This window comes from Nematolebias whitei, chromosome 5 (assembly GCF_014905685.2).
Source record: "Nematolebias whitei isolate Nwh7 chromosome 5, NemWhi1, whole genome shotgun sequence".
In the NCBI taxonomy this organism is placed as follows: domain Eukaryota; kingdom Metazoa; phylum Chordata; class Actinopteri; order Cyprinodontiformes; family Rivulidae; genus Nematolebias; species Nematolebias whitei.
Window position 1 is genome coordinate 36,730,385 of NC_056502.1, and position 16,111 is coordinate 36,746,495.

Consider the following 16,111-nt stretch of genomic DNA (forward strand, 5'->3'; position numbering starts at 1 on the left):
TGTTGTTCATAGCAGCAGCAGCATCTGTTGTTGTTGTTGTTGTTCATGATATAGTATTTCTACATGATTTCTACATGATTTAGGATGGATAAAAACAGCCAGATGCTGCTGAACAACTCTGCTTGATAAACTGAACCACCTCCATAAAAACAGGCGTTTTGTCAGTTTTCTGCTCTGGAGCAAACTGGTGTGTATCAACACGATGCCAGAGAGGAAAGACATCAGCAATGACCTCAGTGAATACATTGCTGCTGACCATCAACCTGGAAAGAGTTGATGGTAATTTCCAAACTACTAGGAGTCCATCATTCTGCAGTGGGAAAGATTCTCAGGTTGAAAACATTTAAGGCAACTGCCATCTTTTTATCTGAAGTGGAAGCTCCTGATGAATTACTCTTAGTAAGTAATGCTCCGAAAAATTAGAAAAAGAGAAACAAAAAAAAAAAACAAGAGCTCCATCTCAACATCTGCAGGCATCTGTTAGCAGCTTAAAAATGAAAGTTTATGATTGGACAATTAAAAAAAGTCTGTTTCAATGTATTTTGGACATTGTGAAGAAACAGAGATGTTTACATAAATTACACAGTCAGTGTTTAGTTGTTTTTTTTTTTTTTTTGAAGGGGCAGTGGGGGGACACATATCAGCGCATACAACTCGTTCTAATTGTAAAGCGCAGCGTGGAGAGGTGATGATTTGGGAACTAAACTTCTAGCTGTCATTGAGTCGAACATAAACTTTTTGGTAGAACAAAGGAAATTAGGGTCCGATGTGAGACCATCTCTCCCCCAGCTAAAGCTTGCACCAAACTGGGTCTGAAACAAAACACAACAAAAAAATCTACAACAGAATGACTGAGAAACAAAAAGAAAACAAATGCTGCAGTGGTCCGGTCCTAGTCCAGACCTCAACCAGACTGAAACACTCTGTTGATGAGCTGTGCTGAAACAAACAGCATCATCCTCAAATAATGGAAGCATTACTGTAAAGAAGAGTGGGCCACATCCCTCCACAACAATGTGAGAAACTCTGTCATAAATAAATGATTACTGGGAGTTACTGCTGCTAAAGAGTGTTCTTCACGTCATTAAATTATGAGATGTATTCATAAATACTGAAATAATGGAATCTGTTGAGTGTTTTAGAACATATGGGTTTAGATTAACTAGGATCAGGTAAAGATCAGATGAGCTGTTGTTATTTGTGTGTTGTTATGTATTACCATTTCTGTCATATTTTTGTTGAGCACTCAGATTTATACTAAAGTTATGTTTGTGTGGTATCAAACATAATCATACTTTTCACTCTCTTTCATCTGATTTTTTTCTTCAGCATATAAATGCTATTTATTTTTTATTTAACCTTTATTTATATAGGTTAGTCTCATTGAGTCACAAGGACTCATTTTCAAGAGCGACCTGTTTTAGACAGACAACAATATAACAATAAAAAGCGATTAAAAGAAGAAACCGTGTTATAAAAACATTGTTGATGTTAGCAGCATGGCCTGCCTCCACCCTCATTTGCTCCACTCTGGGCTCATGAGCAAGGCACTTAACACGCCCGCCCTCCTACCAGCTGCTCCTCGAGCACCTTAGATGGCAGCACCCTGTGTGTGCTCACATGTGCAATGGGAAAATTGCAGATAATTAATTTCCTCATTGGGGATTATAGTAATAGAGTACAGTAAAATAAAATAAAAAATCAAATTAAAAAATCCTGTCAGCAGCGTGGTCTTATTAGCAGCATGATCTTGTTAGCAGTGTGGACCTGTTAGCAGCATGGTCTTGTTAGCAGGCGGTCCTGTTAGCAGGCAGTCCTGTTGGCAACATGGTACTGTCAGCAGTGTGGTCCTGTTAGCAGTGTGGTCCTGTTAGCAGTATGGTCCTGTTAGCAGTGTGGTCCTGTTAGCAGTGTGGTCCTGTTAGCAGCATGGTCCTGTTAGCAGCAGGGTCCTGTCAGCAGTGCGATCCTGTTAGCAGCATGGTCCTGTCAGCAGCGTGGTCCTGTCAGCAGCGTGGTCCTGTCAGCAGTGTGGTTCTGTTAGCAGTGTGGTTCTGTCAGCAGTGTGGTCCTGTTAGCAGTGTGGTCCTGTTAGCAGTATGGTCCTGTTAGCAGCGTGGTCCTGTTAGCAGCATGGTCCTGTTAGCAGCAGGGTCCTGTCAGCAGCGCGATCCTGTAAGCAGCGTGGTCCTGTCAGCAGCGTGGTCCTGTCAGCAGCGTGGTCCTGTCAGCAGTGTGGTTCTGTTAGCAGCATGGTCCTGTTATCAGCGTGGTCCTGTTAACAGCCTGGTCGTGTCAGCAGCCTGGTCCTGTTGTCAGCGTGGTCCTGTTATCAGCACGGTCCTGTTAGCAGCCTGGTCCTGTCAGCAGCGTGGTCCTGTTATCAGCGTGGTCCTGTTAGCATGGTCCTGTCAGCAGCGTGGTCCTGTTAATACCATGCTCCTAATAAACTTGATTCATGATACTAATCCAGGGCTTGCGCTTTGAGTACACATAATCCATCCATCCATTATCTTTTACCCGCCTTTTCCTTTTTGGGTTGCAGCGGTCACTGGTGCCCATGTCCAGCTATCACTGTGTGAGAGGCAGGGGACACCCTCGACAGGTCTCCATTCAATCACAGGGACACAGAGACAAATGAGACAAACAACCATTCACTCTCCCACTCACACCTAGAAACAATTTAGAATCACTCTGTTTTATGTGTGGTGAAAAATCTTCAATCATTCTTAATCACTATCTCACTTTGCTGTATCTGGCTCCACTGGGACCCAACAGGGGGCCAAGAAGATGTTGTCCATGGGTATCACAGGGCCCGAAGGTCATGAACTGTGTCGGCCGGAGGAAGTGGAGGCTGAGGCAACCCAACGAGCCATTACCATTGCTCACGCTGTCAACTGTCCGCTCTATGTGGTCCATGTCATGAGTAAATCTGCAGCCAAGGTGGTGGCGAACGCACGCAGAGATGGTGAGTGCTGACCACGTCATGTCACATTTGAAAATGGTGGCCTCACATGAACTTGAAAGACCCCAAACAAACTGTTGTTTAGATGTTCTGATGAATGCTCATTAATTCTGTCACGATTGGGTTTTTGGATTTAAAATAGCCAGACACAGGAGTGCAAAAACAAGAACAATTTTTATTATTGGCTGTGGGTGAGAAGTCAGGATCAGCTGTGTTAACAGGTCCTCACAGGTTGTAGGGAGAGAGTCACCTGTCAGCAATGATGTCACTGGCAGAGCAGCTGCAGTTGTATGTGGTTTGTGGGGTGGCAAGTCCAACAGCAGGGTCCATATAACAACGCAGAGGTCATACACGGGGAAACAGAGCAGAAACAAGAGCCAAGTCGTAATCCATAATCGTCGTGAAGGGAAAGCAGAGTCGTTTACCGTGGTCAGAGCAAATAGTCCAAAACCAAAGAGGGGCAGGCAAAACAAGGAATCCGTGGTACAGGCGAGGGGTCAAGGCAAGGATGCAAGGCATGAAACAAGATACTATGACAAAAAGACTTCAGAATCAGGGACCATGGAAGGGGTAATAATTCAGCCTGGTGGAGAGGGAGAATGGAGTTTATAAAGGGTGCAGAGCAGGTGAACTAGATGAGCTGAACAGGTGAGTGTAATCAGGGCTGATGAGCTGAAAGTGCAGAGGGGGGTGTGGCTAATGACAGAAGAAAAACAGCATGATGACAAAGAGGAGCAGAAACATGACGTGATGGGGCTGTGAGTGTGAGACGGGCTGATGGGGGGTCAGCAGGGGCTGCTGATCATGACAAATTCAGGTAGATACATCTAACAAGGTTAAGCTGGTGGTCCTCCTTTTTTCATGTGAATAGCTAGTTCTGGATGTTACCAGCAGACTGTTTGATCCACTATGAGAAGGTAATGCTTTGAGTTTGTTGCAGCTCCTTAGACTGACAAAGTCTTTTGGATAAAAGACAAAATGTATCAACAAGAAGAATCTGTCCAGAAGACCTGACTTAACCTGTTAAATGTTCTTTAGAAAATGAATATTGCTCGGTTGGATTCACGTGATTCCTAATTTTTCTTTTTAATAAAGGTCATGTGGTGTATGGGGAGCCAATTGCAGCAGGATTGGGCACTGATGGTACCCACTACTGGAACAAAGACTGGGCCCATGCTGCAGGCTTTGTCATGGGTCCTCCTCTCAGACCGGATCCGAGCACCCCTGGGTACCTCATGGACCTACTGGCCAAGTAGGTGAAATGAGCTCTCTTTTTCTTCATTTTAAAGTTTATTTTTATTTTTTCAATAAAATTTTCCTCAACTTTCCCTTTTTTTTTCTTCCTTTTTGTCTGTTGTTTGTATTAGTGATGATCTGAGTGTGACGGGAACAGACAATTGCACCTTCTCAGTTTGCCAGAAGGCTCTGGGCAAAGATAATTTCACCAAGATCCCCAACGGAGTGAACGGTGTGGAGGACAGGATGTCTGTTATCTGGGAGAAAGGAGTGGTATGTTCACATCAAATACGTCTAGTTCATCTAACACTAATCAACACTGGATAAAACCTATAAAGAACAAAAACAACAGCTGTGTCTTTATCTAATCTCACTCTAAAATGTTGATCTTGATGCTTGCTGAGAAGTCTTTGGTGGTAAAATGAAACAAACAGGAAATTAACAAAGCATTACAAACTTTACAATATGACAGCCTGCATGGGTAGGTGCACAGTCATACATGAGCAGATCCTGAGCATGCATCAGGATAACAAAGCATTACTCTGCAGTTTTCTCAACCTTCAAAATGGTCACTTTGCAATAAAATGGAAAAATGTCATAAAAAAGATTTGTACACTGCATTATTGTTTATTATTATTATTATTGTTGTTGTTATTGTTATTATTATTATTATTATTACCTATTAACAATAATAGGTGATTTTATTGTCTAATCCCCCCAAAAAATATTTAAAAATTTACTTTTTAATCTGCATTGTATATGTATAATAGAAGAGCAAAGGAAGTCAACTAATAACTGTAAATAAAACATATTCATGGACACAGCTTTAAAGGTGGGATTCTCCCACAGAAGTATATCTGACAGTTAGTGGCTGTAGAGCTGGATCCTAGAAGTTAAAAATCTAATTAAGTGGTAAAACTTGGAAATGACTTTATGCACAATCTCATGCTCTGTTGTGACATGATGGCAGTTGTGTGAGCGCCACCCACATGTGGCATGCACATAGAATGACTTTCAGCTACTATTACATCAAACTTTAGCTCAGAATCTGTCAAATTTATTGAGTTAGACATATTTGTTTTTGCTAAGGTTGCTTAGCAGTGGCAGAAGTATAAAATGTAAAAGCAAAACAGTAATAAGATCTGATATGAACTAAGAAAATGTTAACAAAAAATACATTAAGCACTAGTAGTACAAAAACAATATGCCGAACAGCAGCGTGAACATGAGTCTGTGTGAGCAGATGAGCACGAAGGAACACAGCCACATGAAATAAATCAGCAGCTTCATGATGTGATTTTTCACAGTGATTATTCTGGTTAGAGATTCATGAGTCTAACAGCTTCAGGGTAGACGCTGTTCCTCAGTCTAGTGGTTCTACACTTAATGCTCCTCAACCTCCTTCCTGAGGGGAGCGGGGACAAAAAGTGTGTGTGCTGGGTGAGTGGGGTCCTTCATGATGCAGGCGATGTGTAGACGTCTGTGATGGCGGGGAGACTGACTCCAACATCTTCTGTGCAGCTTTCACCACTCTCTGCAAAGCTTTTCTTTCAGCAGCTGTGCAGCCTCCATGCCACACGTTGATGCTGGAGCACAGGATGCTCTCCACTGCACACCAGTAGAAGGAGGTGAGGACTGAGCTTCCCAGACCAGCTCGCCTCAGCCGCCTGAGGAGGTAGAGTCTCTGATGAGCTTTCTTGATCAGGCTGGTAGTGGTGTTGCTCCAGCTGAGGTTGTCATTCAGGTGCACACCCAAGTACTTGTAGCTGGAGACCACTTCCACTGCAGATTCTCATATGTTCAGTGGGGTTAGGTGTTTTTGTTCCTTCTGAAGTCCACGACCATCTCCTTTGCCTTCTTCACATTGATGTGAAGGTTGTTCTCTTTGCACCAGCTCTCCAGGTGTTCCACCTCTTGCCTGTAGCTGGACTCATCATTGTTGTTGATGCATTCAACCACCGCTGTATCATCTGTAAACTTTACAATATGACAGCCTGCATGGGTAGCTGCACAATCATACATGAGCAGAGTGAACAGGAGAGCGCTCAGCACACAGCCCTCAGGGAAGCCAATGCTGAGGGTTATGGTGGAGGAGGAGAAGTTGTGGATCCTCACAGACTGCAGTATATTTGTTAAGGAGTCTAGTAGTTGCAAATGGAGTGGTTTAGTCCTAGTGTGAGCAATTTGTCCATCAGGGTTTGGGGGATCATGGTGTTGAAGGCAGACGTGAAGTTCACAAAGAGCATATGGACATAGGAGTCCTTCTGTTCCAGGTGGGTGAGCACAGTGTGGACCACAGAGGAGATGGCATCTTCTGTTCAGTTCCCACTGTATGCATGCTGGTGAGGGTCCTCGCTGATGTTGATGGTTGTTTTGATGTGGATCATGAACAGTTTTTCAAAGCATTTAGCGACTCTCGGGGCGAGGGCTACTGGCTGATAGTCATTCAGACCAGCGACTGTAGAGTTCTTTGGGACTGGGATGATGGTGGTGGTTTTCAGGCAGGTGGGAACTATTACCAGGGTGCATGAGGAGTTAAAGATGTTGGCAAGCACCTTGCAGAGCTGATTGCCACAGTCTTTCAGCAACTTCCTGAGGATGTTGTCTGGGCCAATTACTTTGTGAGGGTTAATCCTCCTGAAAGTACTTCTCACCTCGGCTGAGGTCACGCTGAGAAACTGCTCTTCTGATGGTGAGGTGAGTCTGGTGCTGGGTGGTCTGTCCGGGTCTTCAAAGCGTGCGTAGAACCTGTTGAGGGCATCAGGTAGTGATGGGTCTCTATGGCATTGTTCACTTCTGCCTTTATAATCTGTTATACACTTAATGCCCCTTCATATGCTCTGTGGATCTTGTGAGATGAACTGACCCAAGATTATTTCTGGCAGTTTCACTAAATTCTGTCCTATGGTTTGAGAGATATTTTGCCTAAAGTGTTTTTTACCAGAGCTCAACTTATATGGAAATTTTGGTTATCACCAATACCAATATTGGAAGGGGGGGGGGGGGATCCCGATAACTGATATAATGGCTGAAATTGTTTAGCTTTGTGCACCCCCAAGAATTTACGAAAACAGTGAATGGAGCGGGGCTTCTTTATTTCACACAGCTGTTCGCGATTTCTTCTTCTTTGGGTTGCTACAGCGAACTAAGTCACGCAAAGACTTGGCAGTTATTTTTACGCCGGATGCCCTTCCTGACGCAACCACAGACCACCGAGCTACCGCAGCCCTCTGTGAAGAAGAGAGCTGCTATCTAGGACACCCGGAAGAGCAGATGGTGAGGGTTAAGGGCCTTGCTCAAGGGCCCAGAGTGGGAGGAATGAGGGTGGGGTCAGGTGTGGGTGCTTCACCTACCCCACTCACATTTTTGATGTTGTCAGTACCAGGGCTTGAACCGACGCTCTTCCGATTACAGGCCCACCTTCTCTAACCTCTGCACCACCACTCCCCAACTCCGAGTGTGGAGAGAAAAATTTAAATATAAAGACATATCGCTTTGCTCATTTGATAATAAATTTATTTTCTCATATTCACATTAATGTTTTACTGATGTCAAGTTGAGAAGTCTTCAGACTTGTTTGTTTACTTTTGCTGTGTAATGGTAAGGAATGTTCACTGCACCCTTCACCCTCAAGGTTTTTGTTCCTCTATCAGTAGAAAACATATTTTCTTCTAACGTTCTGTCAAAGTTGTTGAATAAGTAACCATATTATAAATAACAGCCTGCCTTTTGATAGGGCAGACTCACTCTGCTGACTCTTTTTTAGCTGTGCGACCCTCAGCTGTAGATAAATATCCCAGATAAAACTCTCACGTGTCTTAATTGTTTATGGGAAAATTTCTACTACACAACCATGAAGTTAAGCTAACTAGATCCATGCTATAGTTCCACAGTAGGTTTACAAGTGGTGCACTGGTCATAAATACAGGCTTCCTAATGTGTGTTCACATTTTCTGTCCTTCACTGTTCACCATAAAGTTATCAAGTGTGTTACAAAACTACAAATTAAACAAAGAAACACCCTTCCTTGTTCATTGTTTAGTCAGTCATGTATGGTGAAGGTCTAATTAGTATTGACTGCAACAGCGTTTTTTTTTGTTTTTTTTTTTTCAGGGAAGTCAAGATTTCAGACAAACAATGCATTTCATTGAGGACGACAAAGATAACGTTACTAACACTGATCTATTTTACCTCTATGTTAGATTTATTGTTCTGGATAAAGTTTTAAAAGGAAACAGCCTATGCTAGGCTATATAAATGTTAGCTTGCTAACTTGAGAGGCACGTAGCTAATGACAAGTGGGTTGGAGGATTGAAGTGAATTTATTATTGTTGATTTTTTTTTATTTTACAGATGTTAAATAAACTTACCATGCTCTGTTCAGCAAAATGTGCTACACAGTATTGCTCCTTGCATTGTCTGTGCTGAATGTGAAAGTGAAACTTAAGTGAACGGCTGTGACTTGAAAGTAGTCTTTTTGCGCCCCCTGCTGGATACATTGTACAATTCTGGCTGCTTCCAGCATTTTAGGAGCTGGAAGTGTTTGTATCAGCGCATAATTGTACAATTATCCCTGATAGGTCCTCAAACGTCTATATCGGCCTAAAATATCAGACCTACCGATATATCAGTCAGACTCTAATTTTTATAGGTAATCCCAAAGTTGTAAGTTTCCATAGTGTGTGTTAAGGTCTGTTTTGGTCTGACTTTTGGTGTCAATCCAGTTCAAGCAATCAGTTGTAGACGTTCAATAATTACTGACATTTGAATAAAATACAAACTTAGACTAACAAACATACTGTACTTTGCCATAGGTGAAAACAAAACAATGCAAAAAATCAAGTTACAGCTCAATTTATTGTTTTTAAAGCTTATTTTTGTATGAATGTGCATCTTAGGGTGACAATTCTCACAGTGATAAGAGGTCTTTTCAGGAATAAAACAGTCATTTAAAATGATTAGGCTCTAATTAGGTCACTTTGCTGGAAGCCAAATATGATAGTTTGATTGACTTAAAGCTTATTTAAACAAACAAAACATTTATGATAAATGAACAAAACACCTTATTGACTTATTTTTGTTCCCTCAACTAACTTGTCTTGAAGCTAAATGTCCAGCTTGCATTTACTTATTTAAATATTTACACTGATGTGTTGATTTAGGGAAAATACAAGTTTCTGGGCTCAAAAATTACACGTTAGGTACAATTTCATCACATTTAAGTTCCCTGCTGGATAGTGGAGCACTGGCCATACATGATTTTTTTAACACATAAAGTAAAGAAAGATTTTTTTGTGTTTTTCTGTCCTCAGCACAGCGGCAAAATGGACGAGAATCGATTTGTAGCCGTCACAAGCAGCAACGCAGCAAAAATTTTCAACTTCTATCCGCAAAAGGGTCGCATTGCCAAAAACTCTGATGCTGATGTGGTTATATGGGACCACAAGATGACAAGGTGAGGACTTTAATTCCAGTCATTCAGCAGCATGAGAAGAAGTTTTTAAAACGGAGGTGTAAAGTCAGACAATTAAGCCATTTCCCACGCAGTCGCACATGGTGCTGTTGAGACAAACTTGAAAGCATGTCTTCAGGGTGACAAACGTCAGGTTCAACAAGATACGGTTTTATAAATTTCACTGTAGAAAGACAGAAATGCAGCCAACCTAAAATAAGACCTGATATGTTTCATGTTGATCCACCTCATCACGCCACGTAAGCTGATTACGTCTGAGCCCCGTCCAAAAGTCTGGATGTCATCACTTATCAGCAGCTGCGAATGAATGCACAACATAATTTACATGTGCATTCGACACCTGGCAACCCACTGTGGAGAGGAGTCATACTTGTCTATGTTTAGTGATTTTTAAAAAATAGATTATTTTAGGTAAAGATTTTAACCCACTTGTATAAGCTTGCTGCATCGGTAAGCTGATTGGTTGCTGTGAGGATCCTAAAACTGACAAGTATTTCATGTGGGAGGCAAACCGATATTCATAGCACAGAACAATCTGTCTTAAAGTTATTATTTTTAGTAACCGGCTTAGGATATCACACCTCTGTATGATGAAAAAGATGGTGTGTTAGGTTCTGTTTGCTTTCTGATTGATTTTCTGGAGTCTCGGTGTGCAGCAGACTCGTCTGATTCGTTTGCAGATGCAGACACAAAGAGGACCGTTTGCGTTCAGTTGTATATGATTTGTAGCACAGTCAGGCTTATATAACTGAGAACGCACAGCTCGGCTTTCTCTGGGATCTTGACTGGGTCCCTCTGGGAGATCACTAACGGCTCATGTGAATTGGAGAAGAATACATTAAACCTCAGTATAATTTGCTGTAAATGAGTTCACTGGTTACATGCTTAAGCTTATGTGAGTGGCCTGGGAGCGTATTTGTCTCCTCAGGCCTGTAATCCTCGGACCTTGCTTGTTTTCTCTTGCTTGTCTGTGTTCTCTTCGGATCCTCAGTGCATGTCTGCAGATGTCAGTGGGTTTCTGCCTCATGTTTTACTGCAGCAGCCATGAATTCATCTGTGAAACTGCGTAATTAATCACCCCCGGGGCAAGTGTCTTCTCATAACATCCGGGACCAGGGACAACAAACAGTTGCGTAACCAAATCACGCAGTTGTCTTATTCCTCATAATTGGGTTACTTGAATGATGAAGACGCCTCTCGTTTTTGCACACACTTGGTGTAATATCTGGCTTTGCAAATCAACAGAAAATGCGTCTGGAAACCCAACAAGAGGGGCAAATTTAAATTGTGTTTTTTAAAGAAGTCTTATGTTTCCTTTATGATCTTTCATTCAGATGTGATTTATTTGTTCAGCATCATCAGTCCTTGTGCAGTGTGTTGACTAGGGAAGGATTTTCTTAATTTTACAGAAAGTCAACATCACAAGATTGTTCTTAAAAACATAGCATCAAGTAGAAAAGAAGCACAGAGGTTGTTCACACGGTCACACTAAGAAGTTTTGTATGCTTTACATCACTTTTTTGTTTAATTTTCTAACATTTAAAGTTGGTGTAAGCTTTTAAAATTATTTTTAAGCCATTAGGTGAACACGTCATGTTGATACAGCTCCAAAAGCCCACAGCACAACACACAGTGGCAGACACACAATTTAGCCACCCTTGTTTTATTTGATCAGGGCACTAAATTTACCTGCTGCAAAGACAGAGGTCACTTGTGATGTTAATCTGTGTTACATTTATTTACTATAAGCTAAAAAGATTAAAACTGGCATTCTTTTAAGCAATGCATCTCACTTTGCATCTTGATCTGTTAGTGCTCAAAAGGATCTTTACGATGACTCCCAGCAACACCAGATTTTAGCTTAAAAAATTCTCGCATTTGAACACACACATGTGCCTGTCTTTAATGGTGGTGGGCAATAAAAACTGTCGTAGGCCCACTGTATTTCAGTTCAACATTCACAGTTTCTATGTCAAATTATCACTAAAAGTGCATGAAAAATCCACATCCATAAAAGCACCATAGCATTTGTTTGAAAGACATAAATAGATACAAGTTAGCATGGTATGAACATAGTTTATTTAGATTTGTTAAATGGTTTGTTCTTGCCATATTAATTGTTGTTCTTTTTAGTAGCAAGTTGTAAATGTGGCTTGTCTCTGTGTTGGAAATGAGTCTCCACCTCAAAGGGAAGAGTTCAAGTATCTGGGAGTCTTGTTGACAGTAATAATAGTATAGAGCAATGGCCATAATGAGGGCAGTACTCCAGTCTGTTGTTGTGAAGAAGGAGCTGAGCCAAAAGGCTAAATTCTGGATTTACTGGTCTGTCTTGGTTCCAACCCTCATCTAGTCATGAGGTCATAGGTCATGGCAAAAACAAGATCCCAGGAACAAACTGCTGAATCTAGCTGCCTCCAAAGGGTGACCAGGCTCAGCCTTAGAGATCAAATGAGGTGCTTTATCATCCAGGGGAGTGTGAAATAGTCACTGATCTTCCACGTCAAAAACAGTCACCTGAGGTGGTTTGGGGATTTAAATAAAAATTTACCTGGGTACCTACCAACCTGTAGAGGTTTTCATGGTCAAGTCCAATTGGGCAGAAACCCCAGGGCAGACCCAGAACTAGCTGGAGTGATCGTATAGTGGTGGGCAGCTGTGGCTGAGTGGTTAGAGCAGTCGTCCTCCAATGTAAGAGTTGGGGGTTCGAATCCACCAGCAGTCACATGCCCAAGAGTCCCTGGGCAAGACACTGAACCCCTCATTGCCTCCGATGTGTGTCTCATCAGTGTATGAATGTGATTAAGCTCTGATTAGTCTCTTTAGAATGATTTGTTCAATTAGCTTTGTAGAGATCTAGTAGAGTGCTGTATGAATGAGTAAATGAGGCACAGATTATGTTGTAAAGAGCTTTGAGTGTCTTGATAAAATAGAAAGGTGCTGTATAAGTACAGTCCATTTACCATTTATATCCTCTCTGGCTTGAGAAGGCTTTGAAATCCCACAGGAGAAATTGGAGATTGTCTCTGGAGAAAGAAGCCTGGATGTATGGATGAATGGTGTGTTGGTGGATTTGTTGGTTGGTTGATGGGTGGGTTGGTTGGTTGGTGTGTTGGTTGGTTAGTGTGTTGGTGGGTTAGTTGGTGGGTTGGTTGATTTGTTGATTGGTATGTTGGGTGGTGGTTGGTTGGAGTGTTGGTGGGTGTGTTGTTTGGTTGGTTGGTTGATGAGCTGGTTTGTTGGTTAATGGGTTGATTGGCATGTTGGTGTGTTGGCTGGTGTTTTGGTTGGTTGGTTGGTTGGTTGGTGTGTTGGCTCGTGTTTTGGTTGGTTGGTTGGTGTGTTGGTTGGTTGGTTGGTTCTGACACTTGTTGTGACAGAATTTGAAAGGATGGCATTACAATAATGTAAAAAGAAGCACTCAGTGTTTTAAGTGACCTAAAGAAGCCTAATGCTTTGTGCATTAACAATGATACGTGGTAATAGTTCTTGCTTTATTCTGTTTATGATTTACTTCTTCACAGGTGTTGAATGTAACCAAAAATACAAGTTAAAATAATGATTGTTATTTGTAACATTGTAGGAGGATATCAGCCAAGACCCACCACCAAGCCGTGGACTACAACATCTTTGAGGGCATGGAGTGCCATGGAGTCCCTGTTGTCACCATCTCCAGGGGTAAAGTGGTTTATGAAGAGGGGCAGCTGCAGGTGTCACCGGGACATGGCAGGTTCATCCACAGACAACCGTTCTCAGAGTTTGTTTATAAAAGAATTAAGCAAAGAGACCAGGTGAGGCAACCTTCATAGTTGTAGCTGTTCACTCTTATTTACACTCAAATATTCTTAAATTTGATCTTTGCTGAAGGAGAGAAGAATAATTATTGATTATTGTTTTTATGAAATTTTGTTGCATCGTCACCTTCAAACAAGATTAAAAATGAGTGAATTGTAGTTTGCAAATATGATTAATTGAATGCACAAAGAATTGACAATTGGTAATTTACAACCCCAGTTCTAAAGACGTTGGGAAGTTGTGTAATATGTAAATAAAAACAAAATGAAATTATGTCCTACTATTTATTTACAATAGAATATAGTGAACATATCAATGTTTAAATTAAGAAACTGTTTTTCTTTAAGGATAATTATAAAAAGAGGGGGTGCTTCACAGGGACAAACACGGGACTAATATTTTAGATGTGTTGCTGCCATGAAATTTAAAATGACCTAATTTGTTGAAGAAAGCAGATTTGATGAGGTTACAGTTCTTTACCTCACTGTACCGCACAATAAAGCCGGTCTAACCTTTCTCTGACTTTGTGTTCTGGCAGGTGGGGAGACCTACAGCTGTGATCAGAAAGCCTTATGAAGGCAAAGTCATTTCTGTGTGAAGAACCGACTGAGAACATGAAAGTCTGTAAATGTCCAGCGGTGTTTGCAGTTCAGCCCTGAGACAAACCAAAGGATAAACAACTTCATTTTCACAGACAAGCTGACCCTGAGCAGTTCTTACACTTTAAACATGTGACAGTCAATAACTCATTATACAATTTATTGGTGGGGGGAGGGGGTGTGTGTCAATGTTCTCTATTTTTTTTTTTTTTAACTGTGTCTGGTTTTTAGGTCGGCTCGGCTCCGTTCACAGGTCAACAGAGCCCACTCAGCTGATGAAAATCAGGTTTTCTCTGACATAAATCTTATGTAATCCACTGTTCTTTTAAAGATTTAAAACGAGTCTTGTCTGATTTTTATGTTAAGACATTCATAATAAAACCATATTACGACTTGATAATCATCTGTGTTAATTGTGCAATAAAACAACTACATCTTCAGCTGTCTTCTTGTTGTCCATAGCAGTTCTTCTGATCTTTTATCCCTAGTTCTTCTACATTTTTGTTGCAGCCCTGATATTTCTCACCAAAAGCATCTTTCTGTGTCACATTCATTCAAGTATTGTGATTTACTTGATTGACCCAGACTGACTGCATCTGTGTTGATGTTCAGCAGGAGCTCGTAATGGCTCCATCCATGCCCATGTATGGACTGCATTCTTTCTTTTTCATGGCTGACCGGTCTGCGGCTGTCAGCGAGCGTCAGGAGGCAGCTTCCCGTTGGGCTGGCGTAGCGTTGTGCCACAGGGCCAGTTAAGACGCACTGTGAGCTTGTCAGGTTGCAGCACGGGTCAGTGGCGGTGTGTGAGTCACATAGGGCCGACTCATCACCGAACAGGACCACTTCCTTCCTCTTGTCTCTGACAGAGCGTTGGATGGAGGAGGGAGCGGTGGTTAGTGGAACTGTACTGTTAAAATGGAATATTTCTGAAAATAAGTGGACCTATTTCTATTTGTCTGAATCATATTTGACTCAAAAGTAAACGCTGAAAAACTTCTTCTTTGTGCCTACTCTCAATGTGCTGTTCTGCTGCCGTGTCAGCCTTTTTTAAATTTTATTTATAACTATTTAAGTTTTGTTTTTCTGTTTTTAGCTCCTGGTATCAGATCTGTATTCCTGGGCTCAAGTCCTCTACAACTGTGAAGCCTAGGTTGTCATCTGTTTGTTAATGTAGAACACAAAGAAAAATTGTCAAACTTATAAATTATAAATTTTTAAACACAGTCCTGATTTAAAAAAAAATGTTAAAGTGGAAAATGTGAACAAAAAATATTGAAGCTTTTAAAACTGATCCCAAGAGTAGTGAAACGTCTCATAACCAGTTGACTTACAGTCAGAGCAGACTAATAGTGGCCTATATGAACATGTCTAAATGTAAAGGTGTTTGTAATTTCATCTACAAGACAAAATATTAAAGGAGCACATAAACAAATTAGAAAAACAAAGGGATTAAAGCAGATTTGGTCAAACGTTGAAAATAACAAATGGCACAATCACATAGTATGTGTTGAAAATGACTCAACTGCTACTTCCCCCAAATTTATCTCAATATTGTTGAAATCAACTTGAAGCTCATTTTGTGTTTCTATGGTCATTTAGCTGATGGTCATAAAATGGATTGTTTCAAAAAGTGTATCAGTTGTAAAGTGTTGTGTGCTGTCATCATTGTATGTTCTCATACAATGATGAAATTAGTTCTCTGCATTTCACCCATCACATGTGGGATGCACCCAAGTGGAGCAGTGGGCAATTATGTAAGCACCTGGGGAGCAATTAGGGATTAGGTGTCTTGCTCAGAGACATGACATGCGGGAATGGAAGGAAGTTGAACCTGTGATGTTCTGGTCACAAGCCAGCTTCCTCTACACCACAGTGGCCCCACCCAGTACAATGACTACTTTCAGGGAGTTTAATTAAAATCTGTGCATTTGCTGATGAAATATTCTGCTAACAGGCAGACTTGACAAACAGTCGATGGGAAAGTTATAAACAGCAGCTCTTTAGTTGTACATTTGTGGCTTAGAATATGGGATGAGGACCAGCCCC

General features: G+C 41.4%; 1 protein-coding gene across 1 annotated transcript; it reads left to right on the forward strand.

The window, feature by feature from the left end:
* Positions 1-2,778: 2,778 nt before the first annotated feature.
* dpys (dihydropyrimidinase) lies at positions 2,779-14,453 on the forward strand (the record flags this gene model as incomplete). The annotated part of the gene is given in 6 exon segments (XM_037677144.1): positions 2,779-2,968; positions 4,061-4,217; positions 4,333-4,474; positions 9,514-9,656; positions 13,255-13,462; positions 14,005-14,453. Coding segments are annotated over 6 exon segments (900 nt in total), but the record flags the coding sequence as incomplete, so codon positions are not given.
* Between the last annotated feature and the right edge of the window lie 1,658 nt (positions 14,454-16,111).